This window comes from Mustela erminea, chromosome 11 (assembly GCF_009829155.1).
Source record: "Mustela erminea isolate mMusErm1 chromosome 11, mMusErm1.Pri, whole genome shotgun sequence".
In the NCBI taxonomy this organism is placed as follows: Eukaryota; Metazoa; Chordata; class Mammalia; order Carnivora; family Mustelidae; genus Mustela; species Mustela erminea.
The window spans coordinates 6,222,563-6,248,348 of NC_045624.1; the positions used below are offsets into that span (position 1 = coordinate 6,222,563).

Consider the following 25,786-nt stretch of genomic DNA (forward strand, 5'->3'; position numbering starts at 1 on the left):
TTTCCTCTCCCCTCCCCGCGAAGTTTCGGGGCTGTCAGTCTGTCAGTCTTTCGGGCAGTCGGCACCCGAGCTACAGGCAGCGGGCGCCATTGCGAGCAGAACCCGCCGGGGCAGAAGGCCGGGGCGCCTGGGTCCCGCCAGCAGCGGGGAGACCCGACCGGCCAGCCCGCCAGGTACGGGCGGTGGAGGCGCCCAGCTGCAGGCGGCTCCGCCCGCTTCCCCGTCTACACCGACACTCAGTCACTGCCCGCTCCGCGCAGGTGACAGCCCCGGGGGTGGGGGCTCCGGGAGCGCTGGAGGGGGTGGGGTGGGGTTGGTGGGGGGGAAGAAAGGGCAGGGGAGGGGCAGGGGCTGGGTGGAAAGGGCCTGGTGGGGGTGGTCCCGGCAGTCGAGGAGAGGAGGACCGGGGATCTGGAGGGAGGGGCGGCGGCTGGGGCGGGGGGCCCGGGTGGGAGTCCGGTGGGAGAGGGTTGGGAGGCTCCCGAGGGGAGGGAGTGAGGAGTCTCCGGAAAGGGGCGAGGGAGTGTGGGAGGGGGCCGCAGGGGAAGGGGGCAACGAGGCCAGGGGATCAGGCCTATGGGGAGGGGCGGGAGAGGAGGGCGCTGACAGGTGAGCCCGGGAGCCGGGGAGGGGCCGGGCTGTGCAGTCGGGTCCGCGAGGAGAGGCTCCAGGGGACGGGCGGGAGGCGGGGACGTGGGAGGGGAGAGGTCTGGTCGGGAGGAAAACTTGGGGGGCGGTAGAAGTCCGTGGGGAGCAGAAATGGGGAAGGTAGCCACTGAGAGAGAGGGGAGGGAAGCGGAGGTGTGTTGGGAGGCAGGGGTGGGGAGGAGCAGGTTCCGTGAGCAGGTCCAGAGCCAGCCGTAAGCCACAGACTCCCAGGCTTGGGGGAGCCTGGGGACAAGGGAGAGAGCTCGGGAGCGGACTGGAAGGGGGAGGGGAAGAGCGGTGCTGGGGACTGGGGACCGGGAGGGTCGGGTAGCGAGAGCCTGCTGGGGAGGCAAAGGGGGAAGGGAGACGGGGGCCGCGGAGGGGGAGGCGGGCTGCAGGAGGGAGGCGGGGAGGGAGGGAGGAGGACGGTGTGGGGAGAGCGGGGAGGAGGACTGGGGAGGGGGGAGGAGGGAGGGAACTGAGGTGAAGAGAGGAAAGGAGAAGGAAGGGAAACCGGAGTGGGGGAGGAGAGGGAGAGGGGAGGGGAATGCGGGGTGAGGGAGAAAAGCGGGAGGAGGAGGGCGGCGTTAGGGAGGAAGGAAAAGAGGAGGGGGAAGGAAGGGAGAGGGTGTGCAGCGGGGAGGAGGATGGGGGAGAACCGGGAGGGAAGGGGAAGGCGGCCCGGAGCCGGGGGAGGAGGAGGGGAACCCTGTCGCCGAGTGTGCCCAGAGGAGAGGGACAGGGGGGCGGTGGCCGGGGAGGGCCAACCCGAGGGGGCGGGGCGGGGCTGGCCCGGCTGTGAGCTGGGGGCGGAGCCGGAGGGGCGGGGCAGGGGGCGGAGCTGGGGAGCCGGCCAGATTCGGTAGGGAGAGAGGGCGGAAGGCAGAGGGAGCCGGAGAAGGGAGGGGCAGAGGGAAGGCTGCCAGAGAGATGGGGGGGGGAGGGGAGTCTGGTGGGGGAGGGGCAGGGAACCCGCTGGAAGAGGAGCTGGGAAGGGGGCTCGAGGGCCGGGTGTCCCTGCCTGGGGAGGCCCTGAGGGGGGAGGGGCGATGGTTTTGAGGTAGGGTTTTGGGGAGAGGAAGCTAGAGTCATTTCCTGCTTCAGCAAAGACCCTCCTTGGAGGGCCTCCCCCACCAGTTGCCCAGTAGTGCACTCACCTCCGCCCCCGGCTGGCTGCTATTTCGCCCGCTCCCGCAGTGACAGCTGGAGGGCCTAGGAGATGAAGTTCCCGGCTCCCACGGGGTCTTCCACTCTCCACCCTCTCCCCGCCCCCAGAAGGAGAATCGATTGATTCCTGACGTCCCCAGGCAAGGGCACTGGGGGGTGGGGAGCACTGGTGGGCTGGGCCCGGTTCAGAGACCCGCCAGGTGAGGGAAGGGTTGCAGCTGATTTCTGGAACTGACCAGAGCCTGCAGAAGTGGCTTCAACGCCTTGGCCTTGCCCTGCAAAGATCCCTTTGCTTTCTGAAACCCATCTTCCCTCATGCCCTTACCTGTCCCTGGGGACGTCATCTTTGGAGCTCCTGGGGATCGCTGATGGGGAGAAGTTGGGCAGAGCCAAGGCCCAGGTGGCAGCTGTCCGGAGAAGAATGTGAACAAGGATGTGTTTTCTCCTCAGGGTGTGTGGCCTGATTCCCGGGAGGAGCTACCCTGGGTTGCCATGAGAGAGACTTTTGAGGCCCTCAGCTCCCTGGGTGAGCCCGCCACACTCAGGGAACGTGGGTGGGTGGGAGGCCGGATCCAGGGGCACCCTAGGCCTGCTGCTTCCCTACCATTCGGACAGCCCGGCTGTTCTCAAGAGATGGCAGCCCTGAGACCCCATAGACCCCGGGGAGCCTGTAGGGCAGCCTCAGTTCCATGGGGTCTATTTTCAAGTCGGGCCAGGCCGTTGCGCAGAGAGCGCATGCAGATTGTAGGTGCTCCTGCGCACCTGCGGACTCCCCGACTCCTGTCTGGAGAACCCGGATATTTCCATCTACTTTCTCTTCCTTCCCCTGCTCTTGACTCAGTGCAAAGGGGCACTGAGGACACAAAGGACACCTGGCCAGGCTGCTGGGAAGCCTGGCTTTCCCCTCTCATGCTGTTTAGAGACCCTTCCTTCCTGAGCAAGTTGGAAAAAGCCCCTTAGCTGTTTCGGTGAAGAGGAAGAGCCCCTTCCTTTGATCACTGTTCTATACTCTGATGCTTTATTTGGCCCCATCCTTCTGCCTATAACAGGATTCTCTGTGGGACAGCCGGAGATGGCCCCCCAAAGTGAGCCTGGGGAAGGGTCCCATAATAACCAGGAGCGGATGTCCCCTTCCAGGGAAGACAGCGTGCTGGGCACATGCTCTGGTAAGGAGGTGGGGACCAGGAGCAGTGGCTCGGGGCGGCATCTACCTTTCCTTCTTCAAGTATTTGTTGAGCACCTACTAAGTGCCACGGTAGGCTTCTCCATATTTGGAATACCTCAGTGGCCAAAAACGAAGATCCGTGCCTTCCAGGAGCTTAATCTTAGGGAGGGCAGAAAGTCAGCAAACAAATATAAAAATGTACTTATAGACTGTCTCAGGGGATATGTGCTATGGGGAAGGGCCTGAGGTGGGGGTGGGGCGGGCTGCAGGATTAAATAGTAGGAGGGTGAGAGCGGGCCCCATTGGGAAGGTAAGATTTGAGCAAGATTCGGAAGAGGTGAGGAAGGTGGCCGAGTAGCTCCCAGAGGGAGAAGACAAGGAAAGCAGGCCCATGTCTGGCTTCTTGACATTCTGGTCTTACCCACTGATTTGCCTGGAACTAGGGTCCATCTGGCACCTGGGAGGTCTGCAGCCCCCTTGTAGAAGTCTCCTGCAAGCCTCAGGGCAGGGACCTTTCCCTGCTTCCACCACCTCCTACACATATTCCAGAAGCTCCTCACAGCTGTGGCTCTTGCAGCCTTCACAGCCTTTGCTTGCAGCTGCCTGGGTTTGAAGGCACCTGAGGCTGCCCCCCCCCCCCCCCCCGGGGCAGCAAGGAATTCAGTCTCTGCAGCTATGATGTGGGACACAGTCCTGCCAGGGGGACTGGGACTGGGGTTGCAAAAGCCCCTGCTTGATGGCCCCAGTGGGGACCTCTGTCCTTCTGTGATGTCTTTGGAGTCCTTGAGGTAGCCTGTTCTCTTCCAGGGCACGAGGCCCCCAGACCAGAGGAAGACGCCCACACTGAAGAAGCTCAAGGCCCCGGCAGAGGAGGCCAGGCATGTGCGCCGCAGAAGGCCGAGCCCATGGGCTCCTGCCCAGGTGAGTCTTTCCATCTCTCCAGGCCACCGGGGGCCCAGGCAGAGGGGACCGGGGCCTTGTCAACTCCCAGCTGCTATTGGAATGAGGCAGCCACTCCAGGCCCTTCCAACCTAGGATGAATCTGCCCCCTGGCACCTTTCTGCCGTAAAGCCTCGGCCCCCAGAGGGAACTCCACAGCACAGATGACAGGACTCAGAGAGGCGGGTCACCCAGAGAAACTGACCCTCACCTCAACATCCTCTCAAAGTCTTAACTTCTCCTGCCTCCCCTTGTCTTCGTGTGTACTTGCTGATGACTTGAATTGCCATTCCCATGAAGACCTACCTTTTCATTGCCTTCCCCCTAGACAAGCTCCCTTCCCCCTAAATCTCCACTGGTCTCGATGGTCCCCCGATGCCCCAAATCTGTGGTGCTGGACTCATGTCCCCCATGCCCAGGGGGACGGAACGGTTGATTTCTCTCTTCACCGCACTGCCCTTACTCCCTCCAGCTCCCACCACACTTGGCACCTTCTACCTGACTGATGTCCTTTATTCCAGGGGTTTATTTAGAACCTGCTCAGTCCAGGCTGTGTTAGGTAGAAGGGAATGAGATTGCCCCTGGCGGACACAGACCCTGTTTGACTCCTGCCTCCCCATGTCCCAGCCAAGTGACCTAAGATAGTCCCTCACGTGCAGGAGCTTGTTTGCCCACCTGTAAGCAGGGAGAAGATGCACTTCATGGTTGCTGTGAAGCTTTGTGACAGCGGATAGACCGTGTGTCATCGGCGGTTGGCACTCAATAAGTGGTGGCAGTCCTCATTTTTATGAGACACATACAGAAATGGAGCACAAGACGTCTGCCTTTCAGAAGCTAAAATCTAGCTGAGATGACAATATGAACCAGAATAAGGAATTAAAAGAACAAATAGCAATCAGGCCACATTGCAAGGAAGTATAACCGTGTTCCCAGTGAGTGTTGTAGGTAGATAAGAGATGCTCATGCACTGGATTTTTCAAAGATTTTGGCGACCCTTGCTGCATTTTGAGGGAGGTGTAGACATGAGCGCTGATGGTGGGGCAGAGGATGGAAAAACATTCTAGGCTGAGAAGAGACTTTAATACAGAAAATTTGCCATGTGGCCGGGGTTTGAGCAGACCAGCTTGGCTACAGAGGAGCATTTATGCCTAGGACAGGAACTCAGATCCTCTGGTTCAGTGGTTCTTAAACAAGAATGACTTTGGGAGCTTTAGAGAAAGGGAACAGATCAGGCATCCTGCTCCCAGAGATGCATTTGGGTAAAAGTCGCCAGGAGATTAGGAACCATGAACTAACACAACCCTTACACCTAAGCCAACAAATGCAGTGAGCTTGGAGTGCTCACAGAGGTAAGTTAACAGGTCACACTACTGGCTAGTGGCAGAGGAGAACCCAAGTGGACACTCCCAGTCTGGGCCCTGAGCTATTTCGTCTTGGCTGGACCATTGCAGGGCTCAGGAGGGACAAAGCTCCAGTGGGACCGACCTCAAACCTGCTCCCCCAGAGGGTGCTCCCTGTGTCTCCGAACATTGGCATTGTTTACTGGTTCCCCAATTCCTGCAAACGCCATCCTCTTCTTCCTAAACTGGGATTTCCTGCCTGGTTCCAGAGGCCAGAATGAAGGGAGGGAGTTAGGAGTAGGGGGAACCTTGGAGAGGCAACTAGAAGGGAGTTCCAGCTGCTCAGCTGATGGGAGACTGCAGTTCCAGAAAGGGCTGGAAGATCTGGGGCAGCCACTGTGAGCAGGTGAACCTGGAGGGAAGCCTGAGGCCTGAACTTGGAGCAACCTTTATATTCAGGGGCCACAAAACTACAGGCAGGGAAAACGCTCCCCAGCCCTGCAGAAGCCTAGGAGACAGCCCCCAGGAGGAGCTGAGGGCGCTCACCAGCTTCCTGGGCTGCAAGGAGCCGAGGAGGAGGGGGAGGATGGGCGGGGACACTCTCTGGAAACATCCAGTAGAACCAGGCTCCTATGGGCAGGAATAAAAATTGGGCTTCATTGGCTCGTCTGGTTTTGACCCTGCAGGGGATGAGTGGATGATACGGAAGGTGAAGGTGGAGGAGGAGGATCAGGAGGCGGAAGAGGAGGTCGAGTGGCCGCAGCATCTAGCGTTACTCCCCGGCCCTTTTCCCGCGCCGGACCTGGGGCCTCTGGCCGCTGCGTACAAGCTGGAGCCTGGGCCCCCAGGGGCCCTGGAAGGACTCGCGCTGGCCGGGTGGACCCCGACCTCGGAGAAGCCCTACGGCTGCGGGGAGTGCGAGCGGCGGTTCCGGGACCAGCTGACTCTGCGGCTGCACCAGAGGCTGCACCGCGGCGAGGGCCCGTGCGCCTGCCCGGACTGCGGCCGCAGCTTCGCGCAGCGCGCACACATGCTGCTGCACCTGCGCAGCCACCTGGGCGAGCGGCCCTTCCCCTGCTCCGAGTGCGACAAGCGCTTCAGCAAGAAGGCGCACCTGACCCGCCACCTGCGCACGCACACGGGCGAGCGGCCCTACCCGTGCGCCGAGTGTGGCAAGCGCTTCAGCCAGAAGATCCACCTGGGCTCGCACCAGAAGACGCACACGGGCGAGCGGCCCTTCCCCTGCACCGAGTGCGAGAAGCGCTTTCGCAAAAAGACACACCTGATCCGCCACCAGCGCATCCATACGGGCGAGAGGCCCTACCAGTGCGTCCGGTGCTCCCGCAGCTTCACGCACAAGCAGCACTTGGTGCGGCACCAAAGGGTGCACGAGGCGGCCGGCCGCGCCCCCTCCTCTCCCGACGCGCCCGCCTCGCCGGGTTCCCCGGCCCCATCCCCGACCCCGTCCCCTCCCGGACCCAAGCCTTTCTCCTGCTCCGACTGCGGCCTCAGCTTTGGCTGGAAGAAGAACCTCGCCACGCACCAGCGCCTGCATCGCGGCGAGGGGCGCCCCTTTGGGTGCGACGAGTGCGCGCTGGGCGCTACCGTGGACGCCGCCGCCGCCGAGCCCTTGGCCTGCGCGCCCGGTGACACGCCGGCGACCCAGGGGGCTCCCGCCAGCGAGCGGTCCTCCTGCGCGGACTGCGGGCGCGGCTTGGCCCACGGGCAGCAGCCGGCGCGGCAGCGGCGGGTGCACCCGGGCGAGCGGCCCTTCGCCTGCGCGCAGTGCGGCCGCCGCTTCGGCTCGAGGCCCAATCTGGTCGCGCACTCCAGAGCCCACAGCGGCGCCAGGCCTTTCGCCTGCGCGCAGTGCGGCCGCCGCTTCAGCCGCAAGTCGCACCTGGGCCGCCACCAGGCGGTGCACACAGGCAGCCGGCCCCACGCCTGCGCCGTCTGCGCCCGCAGCTTCAGCTCCAAAACCAACCTGGTGCGCCACCAGGCCATCCACACTGGCTCCCGCCCCTTCTCCTGCCCGCAGTGCGGCAAGAGCTTCAGCCGCAAAACCCACCTGGTGCGGCACCAGCGCATCCACGGCGAGGCCGCCCACGCGGCCGCCGACGCCGACCTCTCGGCCCCTGCCTGGCCCACTGCCGCAGAGGCAGCGGCGCCCCCTCTCTTCTTCTGAGCCGTGTTCTTTCCAGGGGCCTTCCTCTCCAGGAGCTCTCTGGTTGGAGAGACCCATGCCCGACATCTTCTGGGCGGTAAGCACGACGGCCTGGGCCCCGATGGCTGTTCTCTGCCCTCTTTATCTTGCCGGAGAGGAAGAAGTCCGGGCAGGATGACCAGCTTTGGCATTCTGTAACAAAGACAATGTTAAGAGTGAGCCCTTGCTGGGAACAGTTCAGGCGTGAGTCCTGGAAAGAATCCCACCAAGAGACCCCATCAGAAAGCAGACGTTTGATTTCTTAGACCCCAGCCTGCCGAGGACCGGCTGGGTCAGGAGCCTCTCCAGGGGGAGTGAAAAGAATGAGAATGTGTGTACTTCAAGTGTCATTAAAATCAAAGTCTGAAGGTTCTGGGGCTGTTAAATGAGCACCGCGGGAGGCGGGGAATCCCTGACTCTTCTCATCCACTGCCCCACTCCGTCCTCCCCCAGAGGACCCTCCCTTCCTACCCCTGGGGTGGGCTAAATTTAGCCAGGCGCTGCTCATGGGCTCTGGGAAATGAAAATAAAATAGAGCTCACCGCGGAGCCACTATCCTGCTCCCTGCTTTTAGCTCAGACGCTTGATGGAAGAAACACGAACATGCGTGTCTCATGGCAGGTGCCGAGGCTATCCCGGCAGGGAACGCAGAGAGGGGCAGGGTGCCCTGTGGCCATTGTCATGGAGATGGCGTGGGCTCTGAAACTGTCCCCAGGGCATCTCAGAACAGCAGCCCCACCCGCCACCCTGCCTGGCAGCCTGAAGGACATGAGCAGCAGATGAATGTTGCTTTCCCAGCACCATCTCCCCTAAGTTCGGTCTTTAAGGGAGATGCTTGATTGAGCCGGCTCCGTAGCCGCGTGTGCCCAGCCGGCTGGCTAGCTGGCTGGCTGGCAGTGAGATGGAGGGGAGAATGATGGAGAACATGCTGGACTCGGAGAAGGCCCCAGTCTGACCACTCCTGGGCCTCTCACGGGACATGGAGCAGAGAATCCATTTTCTTGCAACTCTGCTTTCTAATGACCATAGATTGTTGGTTGATAAGGGCCGAGGCCATTTCCACCTCTAGCATTACCATCACCAAAAATAACCCTCGCCAACAGATATTGGGGTGCCTCCTGCCTGCCAGGCACTACACTGGGGCACTGGGAAAGAATAGTAAGCGAGATAGACATACTTGCAGGAAATATCAGAAATCCTCGGGCAAGCCCAGAAGGCTTTGGGGGGCAGGGATGTGATGAGGGCATCCCAAATCTAGGGAAAGTCAAGGGAGGTTTGCAGCATGAAGACATCTCTCTCTCTCTCTTTTTTTTTTTTTCCTAAAGATTTTATTTATTTATTTGATAGAAAAAGACACAGCGAGAGAGGGAACACAAGCAGGGGGAGTGGGAAAGGGAGAAGCAGGCTTCCTGCTAGGATCATGAGCTGAGTCGAAGGCAAACACTTCACGACTGAGCCACCCAGGCGCCCCCAGCATGAAGACATCTCTACTGTGAAGCCTGGAGAATGAACACAAGGGGCCAGGTGAAGGGGTGGTGGGTGGGAAAGATGGTACACGCAGGGGTCAAAGTCCAGCACAGAGAGGCTCAGGAGGGAGTCCTGAATGAGAGGGCCAGGAGCCTGAAGACTAGGAGGGGCCGACTAGAAAAGCCTTCAGCACAGATCAGGGAGCTCAGACTTTATCCAGGGGCAGCAGGAAGCCATGGAAGGGTTTGGGCAGGGCAGCACTAGGCTGATGTAGACACGGATGCATTTTAAGAAAGACGACTGGCTAAGAGACGCCAGACTCCGGATGAGTGGCCCAATGCGGAGACGGAGAGGGAGGGTGGCGATGTCAGCCTGGTTTCTGCTTGACGACTGACTACCAGACAGCAGCATTCTGCTGACCTCGGGAACAGAGGAGTGGGAGCTGTCTTGCCCTGGGGGCACAGATTTGCATCTGCCGAGGGGTTGGAACCAGCAGGAAGCAGGCCCTGTGGGTGCACAGCTCTGGAGGGGGTCTGCGCTGGAGAGAGGTCCGAGGCCCATCAACATGTTTGTCAAGCAGTGGGACAGTGGATAATCGGCGAGAAGCACGTGTAGAGTGAGCCAAGAGGGCCCTGGATAGAACCCTCGGGACGGTCCCGTTCAGGGGACAGCGTGCAGAGAAGCGCAGAAAGATGGGGCATGTGGTGCCAGAGAGTGGAAAGGGAAGCCCCAAGGTGCCGGGCGGGGCCGAGGAAAGGCTGTGTTTCCGGACAGAGGAGGAAGTCCGCCGCTGAAGGGTGTCCAGAGACCACACAAGAAGAACTTCCCAATCCTCTGGATTCTGCAGCAAGGAGATCCTTGGCAGCCTTGCCGTGACCTGCTTCCGGGGCCGTGGGGACAGATTTCAGGTTGCAACGATGAATCTCAAAGGCACAGTCCCCCAGAAGGGAGAAGAAAATTAGACCAAGGTGCCGGTGGACAGCTGAGGTGGCTTAGGAGGTCTCTTTGACCTTGACGCAGAGGAAGGAGGACGTGTGGGTCTGAATGCAGGGAGTTTGGCTTCTGTGGCCAAGAATGAGTGGGGGATTCCAGGGGACTGTGGCCGTGAGGCTGTAAGTAGGAGCCACTGAGTTTGGCCCCAGCAGCATTTGAAATACTTGGAAATTTCACTTGAAACTCTGGATTTCCGGCTTCTCCTAGGTGAAGCTGGAAAAAGCTAGCGACTGGCGCTGAGCGAAATTTGGCCTCTTCAGACGTAGGAGAGGAGGCACAGTGTGCTGGGTTCCCCTGCCCGCCCATCGGCCGTGCTCTCTCGAGTTGCCTCCCAGGCCTCCCCGGCACTGAACCTGGGATTCCCGAGAAACAAAAGTCATCTCACAGACTTTGCAAATCAAACACATGCAAGCGACGTTTAGGATGGTCATACCAATGTTTATATTTCTCTAAACATTCTAGAATTCTTGTGTAAGAACAACTTTTAGGGGCGCCTGGGCGGCTCAGTCAGTTCAAGTATCCGACTCTTGATACCAGCTCAGGTCATGATCTCAGGGTCCTGAGATCAAGCCCCCCCACACCGCCCCAGTTGGGCTTCATGCTGGGCATGGAGGCTGCTTAAGATTCCTTCGCTCCCGGGGCGCCTGGGTGCCTCAGTCTGCTGAGCATCTGACTCTTTCGTTTTGGCTCTGGTCATGATCTCTGGTCAGACCCCTCCTCTGCACTCGGCAGGGGGTCTGCTTGCGTTTCTCCCTCTCCCTCTCCTTCTGCCCCTCCCCCTGCTCATGCAAGCCCGCATGTTCTCTCTCTTTCTCAAGTAAATAAATAAATCCTTTTAAAAAAACACAAGATTCTTTCACTCCCGCTCCCTCTGCCCCTCCCTCTCCCCCTCTGCTCATGCTCTCTGTCTCTCTCTCTCTGCTTAAAAAAAAGAAAAAAAAGAAAAGCTTTAGACCCTGCAACATATGTGGGGAGACCTTCCACGTCCCAGACATTTATAGGACTTCCCATGCTCTTGAATCTCCTTGGCAAGGTGTATCTTTGAATCCTTTGAGTTTGGTGGCAAACAGTCGAGGCATTTAGTGTCGAGTCTGGTGGTCATCAAAACAGGAGACGAGGCTGAGAACATAAATGAGTCTGCAGGGAGAGACCGAGCTCCTGAGGGCTGCTCCCAGGGAGGAGTGCAGAGTGGAACAGTGACAGTCTCAGTGACAATATATGCCCCCTACGCCATCCCCGGAGGGAGCCAGCCCAGGTATGACCATCCTGGGAAAGCAGCAAACTTTTTACCTCAGAAACACATCGCAGCACGTGACAGGGCTCCGCGAAGTAAAGCACAAGTGCACTATTTCTCTGTAGAAGATGAAATGTTTTATTAACTCATTAAAATTTATTTATTTTTCCCTGATCGTGTTCCAAACCAAGATTGGCAGCAGCCACCAGGTAGAGAACCGAGTCTTTGCGCCCCACCCCTGGCCTGTACCAGCCACGGAACAACATGGAGGCGTTTAACCGCACCACGTGGCCCTCAGGAGTTTACGCTGGACATGAGTTCAATGTCAAGGAAATGCCACATAAGTGCTGAATGGCTCTGTGGCTCTAAGATGGGGCCTGAACACAGAGCTGAGCAGAGACGGGGCCCGGCTCCCAGGCAAGGAGGGAGGAAGAAGACGGCTCCAGCCCTGCCTTCTCCCCACACGTCTCCCTCCCACCATCCGCGAAGCCCCCAACCCCCGTGGGGTCTCCTTATCCTGCTCTCTCGCCCCAGCGACCCTCCCCCTTCTCTCCTCACAGCCATGGAAACTGCGATTCCCAAACTTTTCTTTTAATGTGGGGAAATCTACATTACGTGAAATCGACCACGGAAGCTATTTTAAAGTACTCACTTTGGTGGCATTAAGTTAATTCACAACGTTATGTAAACATCACTGCTATGTTTCCAGAACCTTTTCATCCCAAACAGAAACTCTGTCGCATTGTGTTTTATATGATGGCACAGGTCAATAAGGTTACTCTTGGAGTAGAGAGGCCAGTGCAGGCCTGCGGTGTTAGCAGGGGTTGGGGGGGGCTGCCCTAGAGCCTGCCCACTGTCCTGGTAGCTGGGGGAATGAGCTCCACGTCCCTGTAGCTACCAACATGTTAGAAAACTCTCTTCCATCCCGCAGACCCGAGTTCTTGCATGTGAAGGAGATGCGATCCAAATTCACTTCCCACCGAATTCATGGATATCCAGCAAGTTTCCATGAATTGTGATAGTTCACAGAGACGACGAACACCGTGGAGGCCTGGTCCCCACGAGGCGTCCCCCTCGCCTTTCCTCGTGGCCTAGACTTTATCAGAGCCCTCAGGCCTCTCTGTAGCCCCGCCGAACTCATCTCACATTGGGCTGGGGACACTACTTCATCACTATCATCTCCCAGGCTTTCTGGTGGCCGTCCCCACTCAGGTGACCTGTACGCGTAAGAGCAAGGGACTCTGACTGAGTCCTGACTGACAAACCCTTCCTCCTCTAGTCTTTTCCTGGGCTCCCACCTCGCTCCCAGCCCAATCTCCTAACCTCCAAATGACCTAACTGGGAGATCTTAGGCAGAAGGCAACCCCAGAGCCATTCTGCTGGGGCAGGCAGAGAAAGACAGAGAACGGCGCTGGCCTCTGGCATCAGAGCACAGTGGTGAACAGAAGATGGTGCTTCTTACCGGCCTGGGACGTCTGGACCACCCCGACGGCGCCACCGCTTCTTCTAGGATGAACACCAGTGAGTGGGGGCGCCCAGCCCCGCACCCCCCCATTCCATTCCTGTGCTGTTGCTGCTTCTGGCATTGAGCAGGAGGGGAGAGGGTCAGTGAGGGACCAGCCCGGTGCACAGCAGATTCAGACGCTCAGACTCTTCCTATTGTCTTTCTAGGGGACTCTGTGCTTGGGAAATTAAGTTAGTGACAAAGAGGGCGTCTGGCAGCAACGAAATGGACAAACGAAGTGGGTAAACGTGAGAGTCTTCATCCAGGCTTCAGTGGGGTCTGCCTAGCCCATGTTAGTAAGACAGAGAAACTTCCACGCAGCCTGAGGCCTGACCTCCCGTTTCTTCCCCCTCTCCATCGGTAGGGCTGGTCATCCCTATAGATGTCAAGGACTCCGGGCGTCCCGAGCCTGGTCAACTCCACAGGCTGGGACACTCTGGCATTTTCATTTTCCACCCATTAAGACTGGTTAAGCTGTAATGTCTGCCCAGCCTCGTGCAAACACGGGAGGGAATTCGAGGAAAGATCTCACCCTTGTGGCATTTGGAGTCCAGAGGGAGGACAAGCCATAAGTTTCTCCGGGGCCCAGCATTCTGGCTGTTCCAGGAGACACCGAAGCAACAGAAGCCAACTCACAAACCTGAGCCTTAGGGAGGGAAGGCTTTAGCTTCATGAAGCACCCAAACCCTCCCGCGGTGTGCTATGGCCACGGGCACGGGAAGGGTCCAGACAAGGGGAGGGCGCGGACCAGAGCAATCAGGGTTGACTTGCACGTGGGAGGCTCCTGAGTGAGTCTGGAAGGACATTAGGACCAGAGCAGACAGAGAGGAGCTGGGAGACTCCAGAACCATCCAAGATGGTGGGTAACTAAGTGCTGAGCTGCACAGACACTTGTGGTGCCCCCAGAGGGCAGGTATTTTGGGGTTGTCTCACTTGGCGTCAGTGCCCAGCAAACCTGCCTCTCTGGTCCCTCTTCTGGTGGGGCATCGAATAATCAGGAGTCCTTTCTTCTACCGCACTTCACAGTGCAGGCGGCCACACCGCACGGCCCTGTGTCCACTACTCCAAAGGGAGTACCCCAGAACTACTGAGGGATGGGGCAGGTAATGTGAGAAGGGTTTACCATTACCGCCACCAGCAATAACCATAGCTAATATTCACCTAATACTTGCTATGTGCCGGCCCTGACCTGGGTTGTGTGTGTGTGTGTGTGTGTGTATGTGTGTGCGTGTATAAATGTAGCCAGTCTTCACAATAACTACCATTATTATCCCCACCCTATAGATGAGGAAACTGAGGCATAGAGCAAATAAGTCATTTGAATGAGGTCATTCATTCACTCAACAAACATGAATGGAGTACCTGTTATGTGCCAGGCACTATGAGATGCTGGGAATGACAATCATAACCTAAAATATTGTGAACACTTAGTTTCTGCTAAGTACTCCCCAGATTAAGGGTTTTGTAGGGGCAGCTCCCTTTTCCTCACTACCACCCTATGAGTGGGCACCATTGTCCTTGGCTTTGTCTTTCTGAGGAGGTAAAAGGGCTTCAGAGAGGGTCAGTCACTTGCCCACAATCGCATAGCAGTATGTGATAAACCCAGTGCTTTGGTTCTAGAGAATGTCCTTTAAAAAAAAAAAAAAAATTTTTTTTTTGAGTTGTGGTGAAACACACATAGCCTGAACACACACCATCTTTTTTTTTTTTTAAGATTTTATTTATTTATTTGACAGAGAGAGCACAAGCAGAGGGAATGGCAAGGGGAGAGAGAGAGACACACAGACTCCCCTTTGAGCAGGGAGCCTGATGTGGGGCTTGATCCCAGGACTCCGGGATCATGACCTGAGCTAAGGCAGATGCATAACTGGCTGGACCACTCAGGCGCTCCTGAACACGCACATCTTAACCCTTTTCAGGGGCGCAGTTCGGTGGCTTCAGCGCGCTCACACCACTGAGCGACTGTCATGACCATCTACCTTCTGAACTCCTCTCGTCTTGTGTGACGGTTCATTTTATGTACCACCTTGGCCGGGCCATGGTGCCCATATAGTAGGCCACATATTGTTCTGGATATTTCTTGGAGGGGGGTTTGGGATGAGATTAACCTTGAAATAGGTGGACTTTGAGTAGAGCTGCTTGCCCTTTTGAATGTGGGCGGACTTCACGCAACCAGTGGAAGACATGCGTAGAGGCAAGACTGACCTTCTCTGGGGAACAGGCCTCCAGCCACGATCTGCAGTACAGGCTCTTCCTTGGGGCTTCCTTGGGGCTCCAGCCTCCTGGCCTCCCCTGCAGGGTCGGAATGGCCAACCTCCATAATCCCGTAAGCAAACTCCTTGTAACAGATCTTTCTCTCTCTCTATGCACATCCTGTGAGTTTGGTTTCTCTGGAGAACTCTGCCTGACACATGGTGCAAAGCTGAAGTTCTGAAAACAACAGCTCCCCAGTCACTCCCCACCCCCTACTCCCGACAACCACCACGCCACTGTCTGTCTCTACAGTTTGACCAAAGTCCCTCAGAGCGGTAGAATCTCACAATATTAGTTTTTTATGACTGGCTTAGCTCACTCAGCATAATGTTCTTGAGGTTCTTTCATGTTGTCTCATGTGGCAGCGTTTCCTTCCTTCTGTGGGGCTGAATAATATTCCAGTGTAGGTATACATCACATTCTGTTTATCAAGTCGTCCATCAAAGGATGCTTGGGTTGCTTCTCCCTTTTGTCTATTGTGACTAATACCGCTAGGAACACGGAAGTGCAAATATCTCTTCGTGTCCTTGTTTGCATTTCTTTTGGGTATACACACCCCAGAGTGGAATTGCTAAACCACAGGGCAGTTCTATTTTTAATTTTTTTTTAAGATTTTATTTATTTGTCTGACAGAGAGATCACAAGTAGGCAGAGAGGCAGGCAGAGAGAGAGAGGGGGAAGCAGACTCCCCGCCGAGCCAAGAGCCCGATGCGGGCTTGATCCCAGGACCCCGAGATCACGACCTGAGCCGAAGACAGAGGCTTAACCCACTGAGCCACCCAGGTGCCCCTATTTTTAACTTTTTGAGGAACGACCCCTTTGCTTCCCACAACAGCTGTGCCATTTTGCGTTCCCATCAACAGCGCACAAGGGTTCCCGTTTCTTCACATCTTCGCCAACACTTGCTGTTTTCCAGTCTTTTACTTTTTATTTTTATTATTTTATTTTTTTTATAAACATATAATGTATTATTAGCCCCAGGGGTTATTTTCCAGTCTTTAATGGCAACCATTCTAATGAGTGTAAATTGACCTCTCATTGTGGTTTTGTTTTGCATTTTCCTAGAGCCTGTACTTCCGTACACCAGATTCTGCTATTTCCTTGCAGAGAGGGTGCTCACATTCCTGGTATTTAAGGAGCTCAAGTGGGTGGACCCAGTGGGTCCAGGTATAAGGGAAGTCATGTGAACGGTCCTGGAATGAACGAAACAATGACTTAGACCTAGAGGGTCAGGAGGGCCTCTCTGAGGAGGTGAGGTAACTCGCTGTGACCATGTCCCTTGGACTAGGCTCTCAGTCTTGTGGCCACATTGCCCCACTGCATTAGTGCCTGTCTGTCTCCTGGGAGAGAGAAAAAGGCTCCTGCCCCAGGGGCCCAAGGCTGGAAGCCTCATTTCCGGGTGGCCCAGACCTGAGAAAAAGCTGCTGAAAGCGGGCTTGAGCATCTGTTGCAAACTGTTCTCCTTCCGGGCGCGACTGTGAGCTGGGGAGTCACACTGAGTGGTGAGAAGGCCGTCTGTGTGGAAGGGCGGCCGTCCCCTGTGATCTTTAGCAGCGAGGAACTGTCACAGGAGGAAGCTTAGTCCCCACAGTAAACACATATTGTAACATCCTGAGCAGAGGCAGTGGGAAGAGGGGCTGGCGTCCAGCAAGTGACTCTCGGAGGGGACGGGAGAGGGTGGAGAGAGGCTGTGAGGAGCACAAGGAAGGAAGGGCGCGTTCACGGGGCAGGTGGGTAGACCTAGGACAAGAGCCTGTGCATCACCAACTTAGTGAAGCTGCCCAGGTCGGGCCCAGCTCCAGGCCCCAGGATTGAGAACTGTGTGCAAGTTGCCTGCCTAGCTCGGGGGATCTGCCTGCTTCCCCTGCACAGACAGACAGACACACACACCAGAGTCTGCTACAGGGCGCCTTCTGGACCACAGGTGCTAGATTACTTCCCAGGGCTGCTGTCCCAAAGTCCCACAAACTGGGAAACTGAGAAACGTGTTCTCTCCCAGTTCCTAAGGACAGCAGTCCGAAGTCAGCGAGCTGCCCCTTCGAAGATTCTCAGGCAGGAGGCGTCCCGGGCCTCTCTCCCAGCTTCTGGGGTTACCGGCAGTCTTCACTGCCTGTTCCTTGCCTTTGTGAAAATGCATGAAAGCAGCCGTATTCAAAATGGAGTCCGAAAGCCCTGAAGGGAGGCCTCTCAGGGCTCTCATGCACCACCGCCCGCCTTAGCTCACATAGCACAGCAGGAAGAAGGAAGATTTCCTCTCTGCCTAGCAACCGCAAGCTGCCCTCACCTTCAGCCAATGAGAGGCCAAGGCTTCAATCGCCTGCAGCCAATGAGAGGCTGCCAAGCACTCTGCGCTCCTATTTTCCTCCAATGAACTCTTGTTCACAGCACGCCCGCCCAAATTCCCCTTTCCTCTCTAAAAGTCAGTGTCCACCTTTGCTCTCTAGACTTGCCTGTGGTTCCCCATCCTTCGTGTGTTCCAAGTCTCAATTCCTGTGTTATTCCCAAATAAATTCATTTCCCGCTGGAGATACTCTTTGTTGTGTAGCTTCTGAAGTTGACAGCTTGCAGACGCCTCACCCTCATCTCTGACGTGGTCTCCTCTGTGTGTGTGTCTGTCTCTCTGTCTCTTCTTAGAAAGATCCAGTCACCCTGGATTAGCCTAAGGGCCTCATTTTAACTTGATGACATCTGCAAAGACCCTGTTTGCAAATGAGGTCACCTTCATAGGGATGGAGGATTAGGCTGTCTCTTTAGGGGACAGGGTTCAACCCAGAATACAGAGCTTCACCAGAGTACCGAGCCACAACTAGAGGAGGAGAGACGGAAATTTGGGGTCCTGGTATTGGGCAGGGACGTGATCGGGTTGGGGACGGGGCCAGCTCAGTCTGGCAGAGTAGGGCTGCCGGCAGCACAGTTCTGATCCGATGTGGGCCGTGGCAGACCTGGGCCCTCCGCAGCTCACACTCCTCCAAGCTCTTGCACTTGCACGTCAATGGGCTGGAGGTTTTCGGAGATGCATCACGGCATTCAAAAAAGCCAAAATATAAAAATTTTGCTTTGTGTTCTTTTATTTTTACAAGTGGCTTTTAAATTTATATATTTTTTACTTCTCTAACAGTGAAATACCTTTGACGGCCATAAACAAAAAGGCACAACTGACTTTTAGGTGACTATAGGAGTAACAGAGAACAATCTTCCATCAAACATGACTGGCTTTTTTTTTTTTTTTAAGATTTTTATTTATTTATTTGACAGAGATCACAAGTAGGCAGAGAGCCCGATGCGGGGCTTGATCCTAGGACTCTGAGATCATGACCTGAGTTGAAGGTAGAGGCCTAACCCACTGAGCCACCCAATCTCCCCAAGGACATGATTTTTAAAAAGCTACTGATGCTTTTTACATTCTCTTCCATTCATTCACCGTTTGATTCTGCACACATGCACTGAGCACATAATATATGCTGGGGGGCCCTGGGAATAAAGTGGTCAACAGAAACCAGCATTGTGGGGCTCGATCCAAGGACCCTGGGATCACGACCTGAGCCGAAGGCAGAGGTTTTAACCCACTGAGCCACCCAGGCACCCCCAGTGTTGTCTAGTGTCTTGTCTTGTGTTTCTGTAAACCACTCATGTGTGTGTGTGTGTGTGTGTGTGTGTGTGTGTGTACGCACACACGCGAGAACCTGCCCACGCTAGGGCTTATTTGTGAAGAGATAAAGCATGGAGGAGTCACACAGGGGTGAGGCTTCCCTTGAGGGGTGAGCAAGTTTGAAGAGGGGCTGCGGGGATGGTTTGGACAGATGGTGGAACTGGGGTGGGGGCGCTCCCAGCCAGCATCCTGGGGGACAGTACAGGCAGACTGAAGCCGGGCAGGACAGGGTGGGGCAGTGAGGTCAGAGGACAGGCTGGGTTCCAACAGTGGAAATTCTTTCTGCCCCTCATTACACCAGAACCCTCCTTGTGTGTGTTGGGGGGGTGGTGGTGCCTGGGTGGCTCAGTTGTTGAAGCATCTGCCTTCGGCTCAGGTCATGAACCCAGAGTCCTGGGTTCAAGCCCCGCATCAGGCTCCAGGCTCAGCAGGGAGTCTGCTTCTCCCTCTCTCTCTGCCTGCTGTTCCCCCTACTTGTGCTCACCCTTTTCTGTCAAATAAATAAAATCTTTAATAGCAATAATAATAAGAAGAAGATCCTTCCTTGGTGTTGAGGCAGAACCTGGCCTGTGGTCACAGTGCGGCACATGCTGTCCGGGAGGAAAGAAATTCCGAGGGCCCGGAAGGGAGACAACCCCCTGCCTGGGGTGAGAGAAACGACTCTCCACTCCCTACAGATCCTTGGAATTTCTTTAACCAGAGACAAGTCTTATACTTCGCAAAGGGGACCCCTCTGTCATGAACAGGTGACGTCATATCTTCTCCTGAGAGCTTTGGTCTGGGGAAAGGCTGGTGCGCGCAGTGGCTTTGGAGTCGAGAAGCAGCAACTGGGGAGAAGGGCGCACCTGGGCTCTTCCAGAAGAGGGGCTGCTGTCAGGGAAAGCTTTCAGGAAACCAATTTACCCAACTTCCCGACAGAGGCCAGAGCGGAAGGCCGGGCTTAGGTCAGCCTCAGGGACATTCTTGGTCGACACCAGGACACGGATTTATGGCATGGGCTTACGTAACGTCATTATGTAACATCATTAAGAGCAGGCAAATTGGATTCTACTTCGGGCTCTCCAGAAGCCAGACCCTGGGCTTGCCTCCAGCCCAGTGAGGCAGTTCCTGCCTAGCTCAGAGCCCCCTTTCTCTCGCTGGGATTGCTGCGCCCAAGGTTTCCACGGAGGGCACTCAGGGGGCCCTCGGAGACCACCACGGTGCCGTGGCTTCCTCCCAGGAATGGTGTGGTTGTGGAGGGTGAGGCTGACTCTCTCCGAGTAGGCTGAGCTGTGGGGATCCTTTCTTCCAGAACAATGGGCCTCGCCGCTATAGCATCTTTGTACCGCCGGATGCACGGTCCCCCTGTGGCACCAGGTCCTCACTGGCCATCCACACAGGTCCAGGCTTGTGGTCCACCTGGACTTTCGATATCTTCTCCTCTCTGGTCTGGTCTTCAGCTGTTCCTGCCTTGCAATTTGTCCAAGCGGCAGGTTGGTCTTCCTTTCACCGGTGACTTACATAACCTGCGATACACACTTTCATTCATTTCCTTCCATGCGAGGCTTCCCCAGGTCTCAAGTTCTCGCCACCTCGACCTTCCCTCCTCCTCACTCTCCAAGCCTCAGTTGGCCCCACTGGGGGCTGGCTCTGTAGAATGGAGGAGGAAGGTTCTCTTTAGGCTGGGGGTGGTGTCATGGCACAGTGTCCTCTGAGGGGCAGGAGGCTGCTGCAATCCTGACTTTTCCTCTCACAGGTGCTCACTGAGCTCCTCCGAGTCACTGGCTCCCCGCAGAGATACCATCGGTCTGAGCTGTTCCCCAGCGAGGGCAGTGTACCCTCAGGACGGCTGCTTTCTGCTGGGGTGACACACCGGACAGGTGGCTCTCTTGTCCCTGTCTCTCTGCATCTGTTCATTTCCTCTTCTCCACAGACCAGCTTTCCTGCCTCTTTACTCCCGTGGCATGGGGAACGTGGCCTCCCACGGCTTCCACATTCACCTGTTACCAGGGTGGTCAGTCAAATGACCACCTCAGTTCCAAATTCCTAGAACTGGAAGGTCACGTTTACCCCCACTCCCCCACTCTGATCAGCTGTCATGGGGGACGCGATCACACAGTCTTAATTGGGGTCCTCGGTGCCTGCCACATGGTCAGCACTGACGAAGCGTGAGATATTGTGGGCTATTTGTATGTCTTCTTCATACTCTTGCCTTTCCCAGATCTTTTGTAATGACAGTTTTTAAATTGTTGGAATGAAGGTTTGTGAATGGAAAGAAGGTGGTGTGGGCCTGTGTATATTTCTGATCTGTTGCTGCACGACCGATACCCGCGTGGTCAGTGGCTGGAGAAAACACACATTATCTGACGGTGTCTGTGGGTCAGAAACCAGGCACAGCCCAGCCGGGTCCTCTGCTCAGGGTCCCCAGGGTCCGATCAGGGTGTCAGCCCAGCTGCTTTCTCAGCTGAGGCTCAGCTGGGAGGGATCTGGTCCGGACTCCCACAGCCTGGCAGATGCGTTTCTTGCAGCTGCTGGACTGGGGGCTGTGGCTTGTGCTGGGTGTCGGTCGGAAGCCCCCCCAGACCCGAGGTCGCCTGCAGTTCTTCTGAAGGTGGCTATGTTCTTGTGGCCTTCTCAACATGGTGCTTACGTCATCACACCAGCCAAGATAGTGTCCACTGATAAGACAGAGTCTTGTAAAACCTCACATGACCATGGCAATGACATCCGTCACCTGCGTCATATTCCAATGGTCAAAGGCCAAGTTACAGGTTCCCGCCCACATTCAGAGGAAGGGATCATACCAAGGACTAAACACCAAGAGGTGGGATCATGGGGGAACCTGCGAGTCTGTCCTCCGTGGTCAGTTTAGTGGTTCTGAGATAAATGCTGAAGTTCTAAACTCATAATTTCTTAATCTAAAATGGAGACCCTCTGGGGCTAGGGGTCTGGGTTTTATACGGGTTGGGGTCTGGGAAAAGAAGATGCAGTATGACCATGGCACCTGGGAAAGAGAGAGAGAGAGTTGGTAAGTGCAGAAGGGCATGGCCCCAGCTAGCCTAGGACTGGGGAGGGGACGGGTCCTCACTGGCTGGTTTGCTTGGTATTCTGGACATGGGCTTTTTGTCATCTGTCTAAATGCTAACTCACAGGGGGAAAAGCCTCCTACATGAGTGTTCTAGAATATTCTCTTCCCCTTCCTGGGATGGCTCTATAAACAGGGGTCACTGCAGAGGTGGAGAGGCCCAAAGTGAAGGGCCGTGGTAATGAGAGAATCAGGAAAGAGCACGAAAGAGGAGTGGGCGGATTTGAGGAGAAAAGTGGTCCATGAACGATAGGCGCAGGTGGGATGTGGATCACGCAGGGGCCACGTGAAGGCAGGTGGCACAGCCCGAAGTTCAAGTTCACGTGAAGTGGAAGTACTTCGGCACCATGGACGTTTCTCTCTGATGAGGCTGCATCTCTCTCTCACATAGTAGCGATGGCATAAAGTCTAATTCCCACAGCAAACCTACTGTTTTTGTTTTTTGTTTTTTTAAAGCAGGTTCCATGCCCGACACAGGTCTTGAACTCACAACCCTGAGATCAAGACCTGAGCCAAGATCAGCTGTCAGACACTTAACCACCCGGGAGCCTCAGACCTTTTTTAAACTGTGTATGTCATAGGCAATAGCATTTGGAGGGCTGTGGGTCGGCTAGCTCAGAGACCGGCCTTCTCTCCCCAGGAGCCCCAGAAAGCTGAGGATTCAGCTCCCAGCAAGAGGACCTGCGGGTGAGGAGGGTGTGGAGAAGGCACCCACTCCTGAGGCCTGTCCCAGAACTGCTGACGTCCATCAAGAGGGCGGGTGGGCCAGGGACGCACTGCACCAGAGCTGCCTCCCTTATCCCCAGGCGCAGTCAGGCTTGAGAACTGCAGACAAATGCTCTCTGAGATGCTGTGCAACACGGAGTCCCATCTTCCACTGCAGAGTCCTGGTAATTTGTCTAAAACAGGGCGCCTGGGTGACTCAGTTGGGTGAGCCTCTGCCTTCAGCTCGGGTCATGATCTCAGGGTCCTGGGATTGAGTCCCGCTCAGCCGGGGGTCTGCTTCTCCCTCTCTCTCTCTCAAAAATAAATAAAATATTTTTTAAAATTGTCTAAAACATCCCTTTTGCAGTTGCACGGTGGGCATGAGAGTCGGGGGCCGGGGTAAGCAGGGCCGGCCTCCTCTTCGTCAGCCCGGGCTGCCAGACAGAGCGCCGCCGACTGGGTGCTCGGACAGGCATTTCCTTCTCACAGTCTGGGAGTCCAAGATCAAGGCTTAGGCTGGCCGGGTTCCTGTGAGGCCTCGCTCCCTCTCACAGAGGGAGCAAGTTCTCTGGGGCCTCTTTTTTTAAATAAGGGCACGAATCCTGTCGGACCAGGCCCATGATCATGACCTCCTGTGACCCTCATTACTTATTCCAAATCCAGTCACACTGGGCTCTAGGGCTTCCTTCAACATGTGAATTGGTGGGGGGGGGGATGCGGTGGGGGGGACATGGTTCAGACCAAACAGACCTTTTTAGGCTTTATTTTTTATTTATTTCTTGGGGGAGGGGCAGAGAGAGAGAACCCCCAGCAGACTCCCCTCTGAACCTATTGCAGGGCCACATCTCATGACCCTGAGATCACGACCCAAGATGCCACCAAGAGTCAGATGCTCGACTGACTGAGCCCCCCAGGCGCCCCCAACTTCTCTCTTTAAACCTGGTTCCTCACCTGCCCTATGGTGTCCTCCCTCGCAGACTACTCTGAATAAACACTAGATTCCCCGACTTGAATAGAAAGGGCTCAGAGGGGGCACCTGGGTGGCTCAGTGGGTTAAGGCTCTGCCCTCAGCTCAGGTCATGATCCCAGGGTCCTGGGATCAAGCCCCACATCAGGCTCTCTGCTCAGCAGAGAGGCTGCTTCCCCCTCTCTCTCTGCCTGCCTCTCTGCCTACTTGTGATCTCTGTCAAATAAATAAATAAAACCTTAAAAAAAAAAGGGGGGGGAGAAGCACTCAATCTCACCTCTGTCATAGACTCACTCAAAATGTTGAACCTGAATCCAATAATGAGGAAACAGGCAAATCCGGGTAATGGGACGTTGTGCAAGGCTAATTCTCTGACCTATTAAGAAATGTCAGCGTTGGGGTGCCGGGTGGTTCAGTCAGTTGAGCATCTGCCTTCAGCTTGGGTCAGGATCCCGGGGTCCTGGGATCAAGCTCCACATCGGGCTCCCGATGCCTGCTTCTCCCTCTCCCTCTGCCGCTCCCCCCTTGCTTAAGGTCTCTCTATCAAATAAGTAAACAAAATCTTTTTAAAAATGTTAATGTCATGGAAGAAAATAGAGTAAGGAACAATTCTGGATTCAAAGAGACAAAAGAGACATGGCAATCAAATGCAATGCATGATTCTTAGTTGAATTATGGACCAAAAAAGCCCTGTAAAATCATTCTGGGGACAATCGAAGAATTGATGCTGAAGAATTTCAATTTCAATTAAGAAATCTAAATATAGACTATGCATTGTGCAGTGATCTTTTTTGAAAAGATTTAACTATTTATTTTAGAGAGAGACTGTACATGGAGGAAGCAGAGGGGGAAGGAGAGAGAACATCTGAGCACGGACGTGGGGCTTGATCTCACCACCCTAAGATCAGGACCTGAGCCGAAATCGGGCTGGATGCTTAACCGAGGTGCCCCGGGCAGCGATGATATTATATCGATACACAGTTTCTTGCGGGGTGTCAGCAGTAGTATGACTATGTACGACACTGTCCCTCTAAAGATATTTATGATGGAATATTTTGTGGGAATGCCCCGATGTCTGAAATATACCTACGAATGATTCAGCAAAAAAGAAAAAAAATATCTACATATATACAGAAAGAGAAAGGGAGAGCTAGAGGCTGAGAGAGACAGAAAATGCAGCTGTGGCTAAATACTACCATCTAGTAAATTCCGGGTGAAGGGTATACAGACGTCCACTGGACTAGTCTTTCACATTTTCTGCAGGGTTTAAATTAAAGGGAGAAATATCAGTTCCACTCCGTGATACACATTTGTAAAACTGATACAGCTAGCTACTGTTAATGCCAAAGAAATGACATGTTTAGAAACAGCAGACTTTCCCTGTCCAGATTCCTAAGATGCACATTCAGGGGTCCTGTTTTCTGGAGATTTGAAAACAGGGGGGAAAAGGCACGAGCACAAAGCTGTTCACCGCAAGGCAAACATCAAACAGTAGAAAGGCGTCTACATAAGTGATGGGGCCTCAGTTGCCTGGAACATGGTTTGGTGAGAGAATCCTACCGAATGGGAGCCCACGGGGTCCCGGGGAAACACCGAGAATACATCAACGCCAGGGGGCAGCAGAGAGCAGCAGTCGATGACAGGCCCCGTCTGTGCTGGCTCCCTGAGATTTGTGATTTAGGACAAACTATTGAACTCCGTACCCCCGAAGCTCAGTGCTTGAACCCATAAGATGGGGATAACAAGCTTTACTTTTTAAGACTGCTCTGAGGATTTAGGGGCGCCTGGATGGCTCAGTGGATTAAGCTTCTGCCTTCAGCTCAGGTCATGATCCCAGGGTCCTGGAATCCAGCCCCGCATTGGGTTCTCTGCTTGGCAGGGAGCCTACTCCTCCCACCGCCCCTCTCTGCCTGCCTCTCTGTCTACTTGTGATTTCTCTCTGTCAAATAAATAAATAAAATCTTAAAAAAAAAAAAAAAAGATTGCTCTGAGGATTTCATACCTTGCAAGCCCTTGGCACCATTCCTGGACGCAGGGAGTGCTTACTGAGTGCCAGCCATTCCTGTTGTGACTTATCCCTTCAGAGGGCAGGCGTCTCAGTGGAGGCACCCACTTTGGACTTTGCTAGTAAAGTGAACTTAGTCAAAGCAAGACCATCGAGGAAGGGTACTCTGACAGGGAGCACCAAGGCCCCTCGCGGGCTCAGCCTGCCCAGGGAGCGGCCAGAAGCCCAGCCCAGCTGGAACAGAAGTCCGTGGGCGATCGCAGGGTGGCAAGTGTCCTGCCGGCCGTGGCCACTTACGGAAAGCTCAGAATGCCAGCCCACTGCCTAGGACTCGGTTCCGTGCCCTCTGGGGACTCACTGGGGGAGCTGCCCCGTACCACCCCCCCAGCAAGGTGGCCGCAGGAGCTGGAAACACACAGGATCAGGATGGCCTCCTGTGGTCCTACGGCTCAGTGTTCCATACATTCATCCATCAAGCCAAGT

The 25,786-nt window shown here is 55.5% G+C and overlaps 1 protein-coding gene across 6 annotated transcripts; it reads left to right on the forward strand.

Moving 5' to 3' along the window:
• Nucleotides 1-71: 71 nt before the first annotated feature.
• Nucleotides 72-7,830, forward strand: ZNF467 (zinc finger protein 467). 6 transcript variants are annotated; one of them, XM_032304622.1, is made up of 5 exons: nucleotides 72-173; nucleotides 2,266-2,341; nucleotides 2,865-2,981; nucleotides 3,788-3,901; nucleotides 5,946-7,830. In XM_032304622.1, exons 2-5 carry the CDS (start codon nucleotides 2,308-2,310, stop codon nucleotides 7,442-7,444), a joined length of 1,764 nt encoding a protein of 587 aa, XP_032160513.1. In that variant the 5' UTR covers nucleotides 72-173; nucleotides 2,266-2,307; the 3' UTR covers nucleotides 7,445-7,830. The 6 variants fall into 6 exon arrangements, with proteins under 6 accessions (XP_032160513.1, XP_032160509.1, XP_032160510.1 ...); XM_032304618.1 differs by lacking the exon at nucleotides 72-173 and adding an exon at nucleotides 174-260; XM_032304619.1 differs by lacking the exon at nucleotides 72-173 and adding an exon at nucleotides 546-768.
• Nucleotides 7,831-25,786: the final 17,956 nt, after the last annotated feature.

What these genes read in the sequence shown, in the direction of transcription:
- ZNF467 (XM_032304619.1), top strand. An exon ending in TGAGGCCCTCAGCTCCCTGG is followed by an intron (nt 2,342 to 2,864) that starts GTGAGCCCGCCA and finishes TGCCTATAACAG; the next exon opens with GATTCTCTGTGGGACAGCCG. An exon ending in GCCCATGGGCTCCTGCCCAG is followed by an intron (nt 3,902 to 5,945) that starts GTGAGTCTTTCC and finishes TTGACCCTGCAG; the next exon opens with GGGATGAGTGGATGATACGG.